This window comes from Oryctolagus cuniculus, chromosome 7 (assembly GCF_051225735.1).
Source record: "Oryctolagus cuniculus isolate XC-2025 breed Fujian yellow rabbit chromosome 7, ASM5122573v1, whole genome shotgun sequence".
Taxonomy (NCBI): domain Eukaryota; kingdom Metazoa; phylum Chordata; class Mammalia; order Lagomorpha; family Leporidae; genus Oryctolagus; species Oryctolagus cuniculus.
In genome coordinates this window covers 93,838,555-93,858,165 of record NC_142873.1, presented here as the reverse complement: position 1 = coordinate 93,858,165, position 19,611 = coordinate 93,838,555, and the positions used below count along the sequence as shown (strand labels likewise).

At 38.5% G+C, this 19,611-nt stretch overlaps 1 protein-coding gene and 1 long non-coding RNA gene across 2 annotated transcripts in view; one reads left to right on the top strand and one right to left on the bottom strand.

The window, feature by feature from the left end:
• Positions 1-1,705: 1,705 nt before the first annotated feature.
• Positions 1,706-3,529, bottom strand: LOC138850625 (uncharacterized). The gene is made up of 2 exons (XR_011390611.2): positions 3,122-3,529; positions 1,706-3,028 (listed from the first exon to the last, which is right to left on the bottom strand). It is a non-coding gene; the product is annotated as an uncharacterized LOC138850625 (long non-coding RNA).
• Positions 3,530-3,615: 86 nt separating this feature from the next.
• PTGFR (prostaglandin F receptor) overlaps positions 3,616-19,611 on the top strand; it is a 46,143-nt gene continuing 30,147 nt past the window's right edge. Inside the window, exons 1-2 of the mRNA XM_051856340.3 lie at positions 3,616-3,753; positions 5,161-6,030. Of these exons, the coding sequence (XP_051712300.3) occupies positions 5,233-6,030 (798 nt within the window). The 5' untranslated portion in view covers positions 3,616-3,753; positions 5,161-5,232. The remainder of the gene's footprint in view (positions 3,754-5,160; positions 6,031-19,611) is intronic.

Here is a 19,611-nt window from a genome sequence, read left to right as displayed (position 1 = left end):
GTGGAGGAGCTGGACCTTGAACCGATGCCTGTTTTGGTTGCTGGCATTGTAGGCTGAGGCTTTACTCATTATGCCACAATCCTGGCCCTGAGAAACTCCTATGCGAGATAATGAGTACAGACCATTCACAGTACAATATTTCATAAGAACAAAAAGTTGGGAAAATAATTCCTAAAATTGACAGAACCATATTTTAAAACTTGTGTATTCAAATATTGAGATATTATAGAACTTTGTGAATGAATAGAATATCACTGCACACATCAATATTCATGAATTTTTAAAATCTCCTTTGAAAAAAAGCAGATTGCAGCAGATTAAGTTATACAACAAGGAAAATCTATTGTTTACTTGCTATTTATGTGATAAAACAATGTAAAAATGCATGAGAATGATAATACAACATTTAGAATAGTGATTATCTGTGAGACGGATTCAGAGGAGTGGAAATGAGAGAGAAGCATACAGGAAGAAGTAACATTGACAATGTTTTGGGATAGTCCCTGTTATGGGTTGAATTGTCTTTCCCCAAAAAGATGTGAGAGTGAAGGCCTAAGTTGGAGTGAGGCCCAAAATGGACAGCAAATCACCAGAAGCTAAGCAGGAGCCATGGCACGGAGGCTTCTTCACAACTCTCAAAAGGAACCAAGCCTCCTGCACTCTGGTTTCTGACTCCTAACCCCCAAAGGTTTAAGTTAGTAAGTTTCCATGGTTTAAATTGCATGGTGTGTGGTGCTTTCTTACAGAAGTCCTAGCAAACTAATACAGTTCTTAAATTGGGGAGTAGATTCATGGGTGTTTGTTTTATACTTCATGACTTAGAAATGTGTTTCATATATTAATTTTTATGAATCAGAGAGTTACTTAATAGAAAATAAAAGAGCAAAAACCATTATTTTCATCCCAACTGGGTTGTGTTTCTACTGATAACCTTAACCACAAATTCTAAAATTTTCTTGGTAGTCTTATATCAAGAACTATATAACAATAACAATAAACCGTAAGCTAGTAAAACTACAACAATTAACTTCCATTTTTATGGCTTTTGTGGAGTTGTTATCCCAACATCAGTGTCATTGAGTCCCTATTGCTGTTACTTTAATTACAATGTGTGCATCTCCTGAATAAATCCTAATTCTGAATGAAGGTGATTGCCAAACACACAGCTGTCATGAAATGCAAAGGGAATTCCGGATATCCACAACCGTTTCAGTTTGGGGCATGCATGCCATAAAAATATTTGTCTGCAGGTAAATGTTATAATGGAAAGGCTGTGCGCTGATTTTAAAAAGGGCACCAAAATAAATTTACCTTTTAATTGCATTTCTCCAAGAATGTTTTGAAACACCCTAGCATTTTTCTAGCTAAGGAGCTACACCAGGACAGGAGCTTGTACGTTTTGTTCACACAGTTGTATCTCTGTATCTTGGGAACAGTGCCTGGTAAATAGTAGGTGCTCAGTGAATCTGCTGAATGAATGCGTAAATGAATAGTTTTATTGGAGTTTCCCCTTCTTAGAAAAAGAAATGCAATTGTACTGCTCTTCAGAAGGGTGTAATAGACACTCCCTGCCCCCACTTCTCACTGCTTTTTGATCTGTTAGTTTCTCTCTTCTACTGTTCACCAGTTTTTCCTCCTTATATAAGCTCTAAAGGACTATCTTTGGGGACTTGGAAAAGGCCAGCCAGCCAGACACAGACACACATTTTTTTAAAGTTAATTCGTTCTTTATTCTTCCTTACAGATGACCAGCTTGCATGATTAATAATAATATGTTCTTTATCTTGAGGAGGACAGGTATAGGTGTTTTGGAATTTTAATTAATGCTTGGATGAAATGTGTCTTGATTAAGGAATGAATTTTAAAAGATGAATTCTAACACATGCAAAGTAGATTTTTTTAAAAAAAAGTGGAATTTATGTAGAACTTTTGAAAAAGAAAAAAATAAAATATTGTTTCGAATATATTACAGGAGGAATGTTACAATTTGACATTCCATTAATGAGGACCCCCTCCCCCCAAACCCAGTAGCTCAAGCAGCTGCTGTTGTTAAGATGCTCCAGTGAGTGCCTGAGAGTTTTCAAGATCCCGAACTTCAGTGCTGGAAATGCTGACTGAGCATTTAGTAAACCACACAGCAGTCGGTGAGTGGCCAGGCACTGTCCTAGGTGCCGGAAAGAGATGAACAAGACCTTCGCAAGAAGTCATTTCTTGGGGGAGACCTAAGGAAGTTGACAACTGCAGTGCAATGCGGTTAAGTGCTATTAATCATTAAAGGAAAGAGTAGTGCTCTGTGTAATTCACATGGTCAGTGCCGCTTATTACATTCCTGGGGGGAGGGGGGACTGGCATCCAGGTACAGTGTTTGTCCCATAACCAAAATAATTGATGAACCAAAATGTTGAATTTCCTGACCACACCTGAATCAAAGTTTACTTTGCAAATGACAGCCTTATCACTTTGGAAACAGCATCTGCCACATGGAAAAACTGCATAGTCATTCTTTTCCTCAGTTAATGGATAATTTATTTTATCTCACGATTGCATTTTATGCACCTTTCCAATTTCTAGGAATGTAGAGGTCCTTTCTGATTCTAGAATGCAGAAATGGGGTTTAGTTTTCTGTAGTACTGGTTTATTACTTAGGTGGTGGCAACATTTTGCTATAATAAAGAGAGAGAGAGAGAGAGAGAGAGAGAGCCAGTAATAGATTCATGCGTATTTAAGTGCAAAAGGGAGACACGATGAACAGATATGAAAGAAAGTATTACTAGCAAAATAAAAAAAGAAAGCAATTCTAACATAAAGGTGGCTGGAAAAATAATTTCTAATGAAAAAGTAAGAGTTTATCATAAAATGATCTCCACACAGTCTGCCCCCTGCATATCTCTTTGGGCATATGAGTCTCTAGAAATTCTGTCACCAACAGACACCAAGAGCTTTCATAATCACTGAAACGTCTTCATTCCTTGTCTGCAGGTGTTATACCTGCATCCCTTCTTCTCTTCTCTTCTCACGTTCCGGAAAGCTGCAAACAAAACAACAAACAAATCGGTCCTGTCCTCTAAGGCGAACTCGAGAGCTATGAGTGTTTCTATCGACAGCACTTGGTCTGCAATACCTGTCTTTAACTCCCTGCGGATGTCCTCCATGAAGCCCTCCGTGAAACACACCAGCTCTTTCGCTGGTTTAGGTATCCTTTTCCAGCAGGACTAGGAGTGAATGAATCCAAGGATGCAAATTTCAATCAAACATCCGCTCACCCGTTAAGGTCTCTCCACTGCTCTTTCGCGCTCAGAGACAGCCCCTTGCACTTGAAACCGAGTTTAAAACAAACTTTCCCTAGCTGGCCTGGCTGCTGAGGGCACTGTTGCTGAGGGAGTGCCCGGAGCATCCGAGCGCTGTGCCCTCCGGTCTCTCGGTCCGGCTCCGGGACCAGTGAAAAAGGGGGCGGAGAGGAGAGAGAAGAGGAAGGGGCGGAGGTCACCCGCGCCCTCCACTCCGCCCAGGCTGGAGCGCCGCTAGGTACAGAGCGGTCGGAGCTGCGGAGCACTCCCGGCAGGTTCCGCGCTGGGGGAGCGAGCGCTGCGGCACCAGCGGGAGAGGCGAGCCGGAGCCCTAGCAGCGGCGCTGCGCTGCACCCGGGGGGAGCTGCGGCGGCAGCGGCAGCGGCGGCGGCGGCGCGGGGCCGGGTGCGCCATGGCGCACCGAGCGACGGGCTCCTCTGCTCAGCAGGCGGCCCGGGATGTCCAGGTAACCACCTTCCCAGGGGCAGGATTCCCACGCGTCAGCCCCCGGATGCTCAACCAGATCCGGGGTTAACCCACCCACCCGCGGGACGGATAATTGCAGCCGGCGGCCCTGGGCAACAAGTTTGGAGCGGCTTCCCACGCTGGTGGGATAGATCCATAGGAGGGGAAGGGCGCTCGGGCTGAGCTGTCCGGATCCCGCGCTGCGCAGTTGAGGGCTGGGGATGAAGAGTCTCAGAGGAGGGAAACAGGCACAGACTGTGAGAGGTGCCCGTATCCTTTTCCTTCTGGTAGTGGCCTGCGGGCGACACTCTCGGACGAGGGCCCGCACAGGCCTTGGGCGCCCCCCAGGGTGGAGGGAGAACAACCCTCTGGCGTTTGAGCAATTGCAGAAAGTTTGGGCAAGTTAATAGGCTTGGAGAGGATGTTGCAAGCAGAGGCCTGGGGGCAACAGGGGTAGTAACTGGCGAAAGTCAATCTGTGAGTAAGACCTGGAGGCAGCGGCCGCCCTGGAGGCAGCACAGGCGGCCAGTCCCAGAAAGGCTGGCTCCGGAATTCCCAGCCTCCCGGAAAGCGGCTCGGGAAAACGCCAATCGAATTAGCTCGGGCGGGGTGGCTGTGGTCGCGTGTATCGAGTGTCTGTGACTCAGGCCTCAACCCCTGCGGAGAGAGCGACACAGAAATACTTAGCACTGGATCTTGCTACTTTGGAGCTGTGAAAGGAACAGCGCGTGGGTAGATGTTCACAGAATGAGCGCGACCGGCCTCTTCTCGTCGCCTGCTGGCCTTTCTGCACAGGTGGTAGCTGCACCTTGGCAGCAACTCACCCCCCCCCGGTCTCCCAAGGGTCCGTGCGCGGGTGATTTGCTGTTACTGGAGGTTTTAAAAGCGTGTTCAGAAAAGCACCATTTAACACCAGGGAGCTTAATGGTCCCCCTCCCAAAGTTTGGAAAAGGTTGTTTTGTCTGCCTGACCAACAGGTGCAACAATCTGCAGCCCGGGACCACGCCCATCACATTAGAGGAAGCAGCAGAAACTTAAAAAGGTCATTGGATTACCTAAAAGCATCATTATGCTTTAACAATCCTTACTGGCTAAGAATCTAACCTTGTTAGTGAGTCTGCAAACCTTAAAAGTTTCAAGGTCTCCGTGGTGTCAGGACATTTAGGGGGTGCCTATTTGCAGAGGGGCCACAAAGGTTAACCAGGAGGTCTCCAATCCGGCAGTTTCTTTACCTTGAAAATGAAACGTGGAACCGCAGGCAGTTGGGTGCTGCCTTCAGTATGATGCAACCTTGCTTGTGATAGGCTGGATCCATCCAACCCCACCACAGGATACTGGGGCACTTCAGCCTTAAATGTCAGATGAGCAGTAATGCGGTGTTTATAATTCCTTTCTCTTTATGCTACAGATGTCTGGACTGCAAGCCTGCACCGTTCTGAGAGGGAGATGACTGGAGTGGCCAGCATTTATCTCCACGACAATGTCCATGAACAATTCCAAACAGCCAGTATCTCCTGCAGCTGGGCTCCTTTCAAACACAACCTGCCAGACGGAAAACCGGATTTCTGTATTTTTTTCAATAATCTTCATGACAGTGGGAATCCTATCAAACAGCCTTGCCATTGCCATTCTCATGAAGGCCTATCAGAGGTTTAGACAGAAGTCCAAAGCATCGTTTCTGCTTTTAGCCAGTGGCCTGGTAATCACAGACTTCTTCGGACATCTCATCAATGGAGCAATAGCTGTGTTTGTATATGCATCTAATAAGGATTGGATCCGCTTTGATCAATCAAATGTCCTGTGCAGTATTTTTGGTATCTGCATGGTATTCTCTGGCCTGTGCCCACTTTTTCTAGGCAGTGTGATGGCCATTGAGCGATGTATTGGAGTCACCAAACCCATATTTCATTCCACGAAAATTACATCCAAGCATGTGAAAATCGTGTTGAGTGGTGTGTGCTTGTTTGCCATTTTCATAGCTTTGTTGCCCATCCTTGGGCACCGAGACTATAAAATTCAAGCGTCAAGGACCTGGTGTTTCTACAACACTGAGCACGTTGAAGACTGGGAAGATAGATTTTATCTTCTGCTTTTTTCTTTTCTGGGGTTCTTAGCCCTTGGTGTTTCATTCTTGTGCAATGCCATCACAGGAATTATACTTTTAAGGGTTAAATTTAAGAGTCAGCAACACAGACAAGGGAGATCTCATCATTTAGAAATGGTCATCCAACTCCTGGCTATAATGTGTGTCTCCTGCATTTGCTGGAGTCCATTTCTGGTAAGAGTCTTAAGTTTTGGCAGTTTTTGCTTTTTTGAGTTTGTTCATATTCAATAGAGGTTGTTGTCTTTTTCAGCTATTGTTCTGGTAGTTCAATATTAGAGTTTACTCCTGCTCAATATGTTTTTGTCAGTACTCCACTCTGGCTTAGAATTAAGCCATATATGACACATATGGGTATTTTTTCCACACAAGCCCTAACTTGAAATAAGAGTGGTGTTAGACAGCTCTAACCATGATGTCACCTGCTTGTGGTATGATGTATTTTTAACTGAAACATATTTCCCGTATACTGAATATGATTAGTTTCTAAAATGTGAAAAAACAACCAACATTAGGATGGACCTCAGCAGGTTCTGTTAGAAAATCACACACACTTTTAATTTGTAGTTGTGCAGATTAGCTACTGAGTTCTTCTGAGCATGTAATAATCAGGTCTCGGCTTGCAGATTGGGGATGACTGGAGACAGTTGGATAGTTCCAGTGAACTATATGGGTAGTTGAAATGAGAAAACCACCTGGGAACTGTGCTGTTGGTGCAGAGAGGTCTGATTAAAGGAGAGCCAGAGATTTTTCTCTTTTCATTCCTTTTTGTTTTTTGAAAAAATTAATATGTGATAGCTTGGTAGATTTATTTGGAAGTGAAGGCCAACATTAAACAATTAACAACAAATACATCATTCATATTACCTTCCATATAGAAAACCAAAAAAAAAATCATACTCATGATAGATTTTACTTTCTGATGGAGACGTTTGACTTTACGATAGAAAGAGTGACAAGATGCTATGAAATAGAAAAATAAGTCCTTTTGTATCAGGTGCAAGTGACAGTAAAGATTGCTTTCATTCCTTTTCTATACAATGGCGAAGTGGACTAGCACCCAGATATAGTGATCCAGTTGATACAGGTGATAGAAAGGTAGACATGGGCAAAAGTAGAGATGACACCAGGGGTAGAGTTATAACTTACATGATAGAATGACGGTGGTTGTTACCAGGCCCCAAAAGTCACCTTTTCTAAAAATTGTTGCTAGTTTTAAGAAACAATCTAAATGATTTTGATACACATACAAGTTTATGCAAGTTGCTGCAGCAATTAGATTTTGTGCTAGAGTTGATTTTATAAAGGATGTCTACTTTTCTAATGCTTCTTTATGCTATTGCTTCATAATTAAAATTTATCTTCTTGTTTTAAATTGTTAAATCATTTAATTTTTTCCCCAGGTTGTTCTCCAAGGGGAGAATGAGGCTGTTAATGACAAGTGAATCTTTTGAGGTCTGCTTGTCCATTTAAGGGGCGTTCGGGAAACTCAAGCAAGGGTCTGCTCTGTGCTTGCGGTATAGTTGTTTAAATTCAGTAACAGGGATTGATTCTAAAATTTGGAAGCACTTCAGTGTTCATTTTTGAGGAATTTAATTTATATAACTTGATCAAGGGAATTTCCTGATAGGAATGTTTCTTCTTTTCCTAAGTTTTGAAATAAGCAAGTTTTTAAAAACAAAAAGTAAGTCTGAGTGAATTGATATTAATTTGATAGTTTTGAAAGGAATACAAAGAAAGTGAAGAAAAAAATCAGTGGCTAAACATGTTTGAAGACTTTTAAGATGAAAGTCACAGCTCTACAGGTCACCTTAAAAACACTCAGTATGATGAACCAAATGAAAAACAATTTGGACACCGGGGAGAATCATTTTCACTTTGGTTTGTATTTCTTTTGAGAAATAAGAGTGATAGATCACCCACCGTAGGGCTATGGAAGGAAGATTCTTGCCTTGAATATTTTGATTTATGTTTTTCTCTAATTTCCTTTTCTGAGTTTTTGGTTTCTTGTACTGTTAGAATACTCATTATAATCCAATTAATATTTTGAATTTATTTCCTAGCAGAAACATAGTTTATTTTTATGAAACATTTTCTGAGGTTTGCTTTGTTTTTGTAAATTATGGATCCCTTCTGATACCAGTGTATTAATACTTCCATAATACTTTTAAGTGTGAAAATTGTTTCTGTGTTAGATGCATAGTAGATATGCCACAGATACTCCTGGACAAATTTATCTTTTGGGTGTTTCAAACATTCTTTGTATTCCTGGTTTCTTTTGTGGAGACTTGAATCTTCATGGCAGTTTCTGACTAAAAGATTATTATTTTTATGGTTTGGATATAGTTACTGTAAGGATTAAGTTAAGGCTATCAGATAGGCATAAAGGGAATCTAAGTTAAAACAAAACAACAAAACACCAGACTTGAGAATACCAAAATATCACCCAACACTAATAGCTCAGTTAAACCTTTCTCCTTTTTCTCCTTAAGTGTCTAGGAGGATTTATATAGGTATTGAAGACTGAGCCATCCCTACTTTTAAAAATACTTATGAAACTCATAGATTCTAGACTCCCTTAGATGTCCTCTAATGGTGAAAACTTCTGGATTAGTCCCTGCTTTGCACTGTGTGCGTTTTCTCTATGATTGATGAGAATGAGTTGTTTGTTCTGCAACTTGAATGAACAATTGCCCACAGAGACCTGTGTCGAATGTCGTTTTCAAGTCTCAAGCTGGAACAAAGTTAAAGGGTGCTTACACTACAAAGAGGAAATGAGTAAGGTACAGATGATGTCTGTGCTTGATGTACTAGGGCAACACTTATTAATAGTGGTGTAAATTTCTAAAACTACTTCATTTACAGGTAATACAGAAAGGTATACTTATTAATGTTGATTTTTAGCCCATCTGGTACAAAGCTAAAATGATGATAGTGTTTGTTTAAGTCTTTCTATTTTTCAGACTTTTTTTTAAACCTAAAATTACTCCCCGAAAAAGAAAATAAAAAGAGTGGCAAACACAGAGTCCACATACATCCTTCCCCTCCCAGTTATCCTTACATTAGCATCTGGCTTTGTGCTGGAACATTTGTTGCAAATGATGAACCAATACAATGTATTATTATTAATTAAAGTCTACAGTATACATTAGGGTTCTTCCTTTGTGTTGTACATTCTGTGGATTTTGACAAATGTATAATGACATGTATTCACCATTATGGTGTTAAAAATAATAGTTCATTGCCCTAAAAATCTCATGTGACTTTTAAAGAATTTAATATATTTTATTTTTGCAAATGAGGAAAATGTGCTCCCTGCACTAACCCCTCAACCGTTGAGACTTAGAATTGTAGTGCAAGCATCAAATTTATTTAAGATATAATTTATTAATGACTTCCTTTTAAACTTGAACAATGCCTGGGTTTCACAGTTGTAAGTATGGCTAATTCATAGAAACTCATTTAATTATAATCCCAGGTGAAAATGGCAAGAAGAAACAATAAGTACTTGTGGGCTTATACTTTCACTTAGCAACAAGTTAATTCCAAAAGTCTTTGAGAGTCAAATAGCACTTATGAAGTGGTCTCTTATTTCTGGGGTGGAACTCTTCTTTCATAACTAAGTACTGAAGACATTCTCTTGATGTTTCTATTGGGAGGAGAAAAAGGACACTTGCCAGAACTTTCAAGTAACATTTTCTTAATATTTTCATCTGCCTTTATGTGTGGAATGTTTGCTTTTTTAATGTTCCATTTCTAGAATATGTAACTTTAAAAGGAAATTATTATTATTGCTAAGCATATTTCACCAAATTGGCAGAGCAATAAATACTTGTTGACTGGTTGACTGTAACTTAAGTAGTATGAATGTCAAGAGATTGGAAATGATTGACCAGAATGTGGATTCTGAGTTTTGTAGGTAAGAACTAAGCATATACTGAAACGAAATGGTAATTTTTAAACCAATTCTTACGTCAGCCACTATCGGCTTATTATGACACTACTAAACTTAAGCTATCTTTTACTAGAAGGCCACACATTTGTCCTACCATTCTTTTAGGATAGAGGATCATTTTGTATTGGGATAAGAGGTGCGAAGTACGTGAAGGGTAAAATGATTTCTTATGTGAGTTTACCCAGGAAATGTGTTCTCCGTGTAGAGTCTAAGTGGATTTTTCTGAGGTTGTTTCTCTTAGGCCAAGATTTCCAGTCAGTGTCGTTAAATATCATCTGGCTACCAAGGTCTTTGTCAGAAACAGATCAAAGAACTGATTGAACTCTGACTCAGGTTTACTAAAGGTATTGAGATTGTGGTGGCCAGTTCTTATGAGGGTTAATGTCAGGTGATGGAACAACAGACACAACGTCACAGAACATTCTGTTAAGTGAAGATTGTTTTTAAATGCTGACCTTTATTGTTATATTGTAGAGTTATAAAGTGAGAAACTTTTTATGTTGTCTTGAGAACTTTCCTTTGGATACATGTTTATATATTTTAATTGAAAAGAAAATGCAGAAAATGAACATACATGTACATAAAGGTTCATCAAAAATTTCCACTATCTTTAATTCTACTTTCCATGAAATTTTTGAAGCTCTCTTGTATTCATACTGTGTGTACATATATATTATATAGTATGTGTTTATGCACATATATAATGGTGTATATGTCTGTTTATATGTATATGTATAGATAAACAACTACACACACTCAGAGAAATACACACACAACTGTTAAATTATTCCTCAAATTAGAAAAATATCAATTAACCAATCCACCACTGGATCTGAATGCATCAAACAAGAGGGCTTTTGGGGGAAGAATCATTTAGCCTAGCTGTTAAGACATTCAAGTAGCACATGAGAGTACCTAGGTGTGATTGCTAGATCTGCCTCCTGATTCCAGTTTCCTGCTAATGGAGGCCCTGGGTGGCAGAGCTGATGGCTCAAGTAATTGAATTACTGCCACTCATTTGATAAACCTGGACTGTATTCTCAGTACCTGCCTTTGGACCCTGCCTAACCCCCAGCCATTGGTTATATTTAAGGGGAAAGGGTGAACCATCAGATGGGAGTGTGCTCACTTATGTTTTCTCTATTTCCTTCTCTTTTTAGAAGATTTTATTTGTTTTTTGAGAGGTGGAGTTACAGTCAGAGAGAGGGAGAGACAGAGAGAGAGGTCTTCTATCCGCTGGTTCACTCCCCAAATGGCTGCAATGGCCTATCCAAAGCCAGGAGCCAGGAGCTTCTTCCAGGTCTCCTACATGGATGCAGGGGCACAAGCACTTGGGCCATCTTCTACTGCTTGCCCAGGACATGAGCAGAAAGCTGGATCAGAAGAGGAGCAGCCAAGACATAAACTGGCACCCATATGGAATGCCGGCACTGAAGGTGGAGACTTAGCCTACTATGCCACAGCACTGACTTGTGTTCTCTATTTCTTACTCTCTGTCTCACAAATAAATATATAAAAATTTTTGAAAAGAGTGTTGCCAATGGGTTGTATTCTAAAATTAAAAACAAGATGGACTTCTTTTATAGGTTTAGATCTTGGGAAGTAGATCTTGTTTTACTGGATAGCTACTGATTTTGAGTAGAAATTGTTTTGGGAAGTTCTTTTGTGAAGCAAGGTTTTCCTGTTGTTTGGGAACTGAAAACAGCAATGAAGTTGTCTGGACACAGGACCTGATGACACCTTGGATCTACTTCTGTGAAGGTCTTAATTATGACGCACACAACTTAAAATTCATATCCAGAAAAAAACACATTTTAGAGATGTGGCTTAAATTATGGGACTCTGCTTTTGAGTTTGGGTGGACTATCTGGTGGAGGAGAGTTTCTGGGAGATTTGAGAGTGCATTCTTTTCTAGAGCCTTGGTATTCTTTTGCCTGGCACACACAATCTCCTCCCAGCCTTACTGTGACTTTTCCTCTTTCTTTTCTAGTTGTTCAGAGATCATCTTCTCTATTTAGACTATCTTCAAAAGAACCCTTTCTCTTCTCTCTCTCCCTTTCTTTTGCTTTATCTCCCTCAAAGCAGTTAGCTCTACATAATAACACAGTATGCATTTCTTGGTTTATCTGGTTATTGATTGGCATTTGCCCTAGCGTGTAAGCTCCCTGAGGAAGGGACCTTGTTTATAGTCAAGTTCTATGTTCCTGGATTCATTCCGGGCACACAAGGGGGTCTATCAGTATTTGCTGAGTGGATCCATGTCAACGAGGCTCAGTTTGCAATTTCACTGGTTTCCACTTTGGATTTACTCTGCTGTTGAGGTTGGGACCTAGTTGGAAGGCCTCAGGAAAACCTCTAATAGTTCTTTAAAATTTTTTTAAATTAATATAAAGTGAACAGATTTCATGTATTTCATAGATATAATTCTAAGAAAATAACCATACTTCCCTATCTCTCTCCTTCAATCCCCCCTCCTTCCTTTCTTTCTTTTTTCCTTTAATTTTTGCAATAACATAATTTCAGTTTATAATCACAGACTTAATGCAAACTACTTATAGTGTTCACCAATAAAAAGTAGAAAGACCACTGTTCCACAGGAATATAGACAAGGGCTATAAACAATAATCATATCATAAGTTATATTTTTTTGTATTCCATATTGACTATCACATATCAGAGAAAACATATGATATTTTTTTTTAGGGGGGGGGACTGGCTCATTTCACTAAACATAATGATCGCTAGTTGCATCCATTTTGTTGCAAAAGACAAGATACCATTCTTTTTTATGCCTGGGTAGTATTCCATTGTGTATAAATAACATGTTTTCTTTATCCAGTGATCAGCTGATGGACATCTGGGTTGATTCCATATCTTAGTTCTTGTGAATTTAGCTGCTATAAACATAGGGATATAGATAACTCATATGCTGATTTCAATTCCTTTGAGCAAATTCCCAGGAGTAGAATGACTGAGTCATATGGCAAATCAATTTTCAGATTTCTGAGGGATCTCCATACTGTCTTCTGTCATGGTCGTACTAGTTTACATTCCCATCAGCAGTGTATTAGGATACCTTTTTCTCTACATCATTGCCAGTACTTGTTATTTTTTTGGATTTTTGGATGAAAGCCATTCTAACTGGGGTGAGATGAAACCTCATTGTGGTTTTCATTTGCATTTCCCTGATGGCTACTGATCTTGAGCATTTTCCTGATTTCTGATTTGGATTAGAGCGATGTTAGAGATGAGAACTCAGAAAAGCCTCTATTCAGAGATTCTCTAAGAGAATCTCTTTTGGAAGTAGACTCCTGGGGAATCCTGAACGTTCTAGGGTTAGAATCCTAGGCTAGAATTTAGAAATTTTGGCAGCATCTGGAGAACTTTCGTGGATATACTAAGTTGGTATTTTATTTATGTAATATTACAATGATTTGTTTAAATATTATTTCCTCTATTAGTCACAGTGTTTTTTGACAGCTAGGTTCTTTGTTAGTATTTTGTGTTTAATTTCTAAAACAAGTGGACTATTAATCTTTATTGAATGAATAAATTATTGATCCAAGTATTGAATGGGAAGCACTGAGAGCACGGGAATATTTTAGACAGTAGAAATTTATATGAAGTTTGCTCTATAGTCTTTAGCAGTGCTTTTCCCTCTGCTGCACTTTTTCCCTCCTCCATAATGTATTTAGTTTTTATTGGTGTTTTATCATTGAAGGAATCATGTCAGGAACAACAGCAGGAAGTTTCTTTGAGTAAAGACATTGCATATTTATTGTCATTAAATGGAATCGGTGTGAGATGTTGAAGCTGGTCTGAAAAATGGGTTTGCTTTTACCTTGCCTTTACCAGCTGCCTCAATTTGTATTGCTCCTCCGACTAACTGGTAGATTTTATCTTCCTGGGGATTTATTTTCAAAAAACCCTTAACAGACCCTTTTAAATGACACTGTGGAACCCCACCCAGGTCTCCCTTTAGATGAATCTTGCTCAGGGAAATTTCTTTCAACTAATGGTAGCTGCCTTTCCCATGATGAAGGTCCGTCTGTGTGCGCACGTCTCTGGGGTCAGTGGATGTGAGGATAGTAGGTGCTTGGCCTCTTGTCTCATTTGGGACATCTCGGAAGAGTCATTTACACTGACAGCTTGCTGAGACATCTGCTGTGGACTCTCTTTGCTTCTGCCCAATCTTGCTTCCCTGACCACTCCACGCTCCTCAGAAAACTTCCTACATGCAGATCTTTGTCTCAAAATCTGTTTTCTGCAGTGTCTGCCTTAGGACAATCTTCCAGAAACCCATTGGGTTAAACCTTATGTACACAGAAAGTATATTGAGCTATGTATAGGAGATATATATGGGCTTGGACTCAGTTATGTAACATTGTCTTCCTCCATGGGAGTACATGATGTGAAATTGGCACAGCAAGATCAATCAATTAAACTAAGACACTGCTGGGTTGAAATTTTACATAAAAATCTGCGGCTTTGGATGAGCATGGTGGTCTGAGAGTCTTTGTTATTTTAAGTTCATTTACTCTTGGGCAAAACATGATTTCCTGTTTTTGAGGGGAAAGACTTATATAAATGCCCAAAGATATCGCAGACATGGAGACAGCGCTTACAAAATATTACTTGAATGACTTAAGTGTAAATGAGCCAGAAACATGTGGATTAAATTTATACCCTCATGGATATAAAAATCTGGTTTAACGTTCTTTGGACTTCCTATTAAGCCATAAAACACTAGAGGAAGAATTCAAAATGTTGCTGATGCCCCAAGTCCCACTGGGTTGCCAGTTTTAACTTTATTTGCATTGGCTTAGCCTTTCAGGCTTTTATTATAGCCAGTCCAATTTGACCTGGTATATCAATGTCATTTATCTCTATCCAAGAAGTCTTCATTCAATAGGAGAATTTGTCTTTTGAGATTTGGAAACCTATCTTTCATGGCCTGAGTTCACTTGTCCTTCTGTCTGTTCTCTGTCCTGGGTGTGAGGGTGCTAATGCCACACAGGAGTGGATACAGTTGTGGTTTTATGCAGACAGAGACGTGGTTTTCCACACTCCTCTTCAACTATTGAATCCTCAAATAAATTCAGACTGTGGAATGCTGAGGTGGAGTGTGGCTGTGGTGTGATGGTGAGGGAGACACACAATTGGATTAGGGGAAAGCAATGATTTTAGCATTTTGTGTCTGGTCCCAAATCAAGCTTTCCCTTGAGAATAGTGCAGTTATTCAGACTACAGGCTGGGATGTGAGTCAGCCTCGCCACCTCTTAGCTATGACCTTGGAGTTAGTGTAAGCTCATTTTGCACATCTGTGAACTGAGATACTGTCAGATTAAATGATTTAACCTCCCTATCATCTTATAACCAAGTAATTGGCACATAGTAAATGCACAAAACAGTCTTAAGCTGCTCTAAAACCCTTGTGCTATCATTGCTGCCCACTAATCATCTATGTTTAGTTCGGATGTTTTCCATTTTCTCCTTAATTTTCTTTGTGCTGCTTGGGACCAGGTCAGGAGGTTAATTAGTGATGATGAAGGTGCTTCAGTAAGATCTAAATAACAGCATTTTTGTTGCAACAGCAGCGACAACAACAACAGTGGTGGTAGCTGTTTTTATTATTATGTAATAATATTTCTTTATTCTGCTTGCATTTATGTTAACAGCAGAGGATGAGTAACTAGAAGAAAAATAAAAATCACATGAATGAGAGAGACACGGAAGTCAGGAGAGGGAAGAGGAGATGGGACAAAGCAATGAAGTTGCAGACAGTTGGCTCTATACGTTGGAGAGAGTCCCTGCCATGTTTTAGGAGCTCTTTTGGCAGTCCATCTCCTTAACCACTCGGCCACCTCGTCCACACGTTCAAGGAGCTCTTTTGGATAAAAAATACCTTCTTTATTTCTAATAATGTTTTATTGCAAAATACTAGATTTAATATAATTTTTTGAAAAGTCACAATGTCTTCTTTAGCTATAAAACTTCATTGTAAAAAACTATAATAAATTTAATAGAACTTCCAAATTCTTCTATCCAGAGATAGCCACTATTAGCATTCCCGGTACAACTTTTTGCTCATCTAATTGGGAAAAGATAGTTTAATTATTTGATTATGAGAGTAGTCAAATGTTTTTCTTACTTTTTTTGGACATATGTCTCCTTTCTTTTGTTAATGTATAAATATTTGTATTTTTCTAAATGATTTTTCACTTTTGATTTTCTATTTTTGGATAGAAAACAGAAAATTTTGATACATAAAAATAATTATAAAATCAATTGTTATAAAAGTAGTGGTTTTTCCAAGTTCATTATTTGCCTTTTAAGTTTTTAAAGTAGCAAACCAGTCAGTAATTTTTTGTTGCAGCTTCTGTTTCATGTGTAAGAAATACTGTTATCAAGCTACAATAATTAATATTATTGTATGTCTCTTGTTTTTCTAGTACTTTTGCCCTTTCATTTTTTGTTTCTCTGTTTTCAATACATTGATAGTTTATTTTGGTTTGATTTGCAGGTTCATAATCTGAAGTTCATTTTGAATGGTTAGTTGTTCTGTAGTAATTTACTAAATGATTTTTCTGCACATGTTTTAAACTTCTAGCTTTATTAGAAAAGAAAATCTTACTGGGTCTTTGTGGACCCTTTATCCCATCCTACTGATTTATCTTCAGCTTATGTGTAATTACATATTCTTCAAATTTAACTTAGCCATTTGTGTAATTTATCAGTTATAGAGTGTTCCCTTTCTTAATCATGATTTATCTTCCCTATCATCAAATTGATAATTTTAAATAGAATTTAGTCTTTTTATAATAATTTCACAGCAGTTTTATTCTAAGATTTTGAAACATTCTTCATAGTGTAAATAAGATGTTATTATTTTCTTTTATTTGTCATGCAGTTATATAAAAAGCAGTGGTCTTGGTGCATTTTTTTATTGTGGAAAAATTCACATTTGAAAGTGTAAAATTCAGTGACATTCAGTACATTCACAGTGTTATGCAACTACCAGTACTATCTTGTATGGATCATTTTCATCGCCTGGAAAGGAAACTCATGGCCACTAAGCAGTCACTTCCCATTCCTCTCTCTCCTAAGTCCCTGGTCACCACTAGTGGATGTCTCTATGGATTTTCCTGTTGTGGATATTTTACACAGTTTAAATCTTGGACTATGTGGCCTATTGTATCTGCTTTCACTCAGCATGATGTGTCCAAAGTTTGGCTACATTGCCACATTATCAGTACATCATTTTTTTTAATGGCTGAATACTATTCATTTGTATGGACATAACCACATCTTATTTATTCACCCACTAGTCGAGGGATATTTGTCTTGTTTCCGCCTTGTGGCTACTGTGAAAAATGTTATTATGAACATTCATGAACACATTTTTGTTTCAGCACCTGTTTTCAGCTCTTTTGAATATATAATCAGTAATGGAACTGATGGGTCACATAGTAGTTCTATGTTTAACTTTTTGGGGGAATTGTCAAAATGTTTTTCACAGTGATTGCACCATTTTACATTCCTAAAAGCAATTTTTGAAGGTGTAAATTACTCCATACTTTCACCAAAACATGTCATTTTCAGTTTTATTGTTATTCATTTTTTATTATAGCTGCTTTAAAGGATATCAAATGGTAACTCATAGTTTTAATTTGTATTTCACTAATACTATTGATATTGAATCTCTTTTTATGTGTTTCTTGTGTACTTTATTTGAAATATCTTCTTGTCTTTACTTAAATTTGTAATATCTTATGTTTATTTTTGTGTTTAAAAATTTATATTGGCCTATTATTTCATGGTTTTATTTTTTCATATTTTTTTCTTTTTAAAATTATTTGTTTTATATTAAAGGAATAGTTTTTGTGTATTTAATATATACAGTTTTAAGAACATAATGATTATTCTCCTATTTTTAATACTAGAATTACACTAGTTTTATGAAAAAGTAGGGAAATCCTTCTTTTTGTACATATTAGAATAGTTTAAGTAACTTGTATATTAGATGCTATGTGATGATTTGACCTGATTTCAACATGGGACTTTGGAGACTTTTAATGTTTTTCTGCTTATTGACTCATTTCAGTTTTCTACCATTTTTAATTATTAGCAAATTCTCAGTGCAAAAGTTTGGTACTAAATTTAAATTCTCAAGAAAATATTCAAGAAAAATATAACAACATCTTTAAATTTCTTTTTTTTTGTCCTTTTTTAAACTTTTATTTAGCAAACATAAATTTCCAAAGTACATCTTATGAATTATAATGGCTTTTCCCCCCCATAACTTCCCTCCCCCTGCAACCCTCCCAACTCCCACTCCCTCTCCCCTTCCATTCACATCAAGATTCATTTTCAATTATCTTTATATACAGAAGATAAATTTAGTATATATTAAGTAAAGATTTCAACAGTTTGAACCCACACAGAACATAATATGTAAAACATAAAATGAGTACTAGTTATAGCATTAATTCACATTGAACAACACATTAAGGACAGAGATCCTACATGAGGAGTAAATGCACAGTGACTCCTGTTATTGACTTAACAAATTGACACTCTTGTTTATGGCATCAGTAATCTCCCTGGGCTCTTGTCATGAGTTGCCAAGGCTATGGAAGCCTTTTGAGTTCGTGGCCATCAATCTTATTCAGACAGGTCATAGTCAAAGTGGAAGTTCTCTTCTCCCTTCAGAGAAAGGTACCTCCTTCTTTGATGGCCCCATTCTTTCTACTGGGATCTCACTCGTGGAGATCTTTCATTTAGGGTTTTTTTTTTTTTTTTTTTTTTTTTTTTCCAGAGTGTCTTGGTTTTCCATGCCTAAAATACTCTTATGGGCTCTTCAGCCAGATCCGAATGCCATAAGGGCTGATTCTGAGGCCAGAGTACTGTTTAGGACATCTGCCATTCTGAGTCTGCTGTGTATCCCGCTTCCCATGTTGGATCATTCTCTCCCTTTTTTATTCTATCAGTTAGTATTAGCAGATACTAGTCTTGTTTATGTGATCCCTTTTACTCTTAGACCTATCGTTATGGTCAATTGTGAACTGAAATTGATCACTGGGACAAGTGAGATGGCATTGGTACATGCCACCTTGATGGGACTGAATTGGAAAAGGAAACCTGTTGAAGTGAAATGGACACTGTGAGAAACAGTGACTTGATTGGCCCTTGTCCTGACTGTTGATGTACAACTTTAAATTTATTATTGGGTGATTTCTGCGTGTCTGTTATCTTGGAGTCTGTCTCTGTTGATTCCTTTTGAGAGAAAGCCACATTTCCCTCTCTGTTGTTGAGCATTATTGAATTGTATCTCAAACACTGAATGCTATGCTTGGGGTACTCTGCCTTCTGTTACAGACCTCTGCAAAGTGTTAATGTTTTCATTTTAGTGTGAATTAACTTGACCAGGCTCAAACCTCAAACTCTCTCCTGGGAGATATCTCAAAGTTTAATTAGATTCTTTTATCCTTAGCTAGGTTGCATGAAATTTACAGTACACATATATGACTCAAGGTCAGCCAAAGATTTGGCTGGAACTTGTACATAACATCTGGGGCTTCCCTCCCTCATTCCCAGAACTCTCTCTCCTCTGGTTCTTTAGACTAGCAAAGCTATGGACCTAGGGTCAGAGTTTCAGCTACTTTGCATAGCACAGACTATGTTGATTTATCAGGCTTGAGGCTGTGAAATGAATGGGAAACACATCCTTTCTGCAAAACTTGATTCTCCTCTGGAATTTGCCTCTTTTGGTTGCTCTCTGGTGTCTTCAAGCAGTGTCCTTC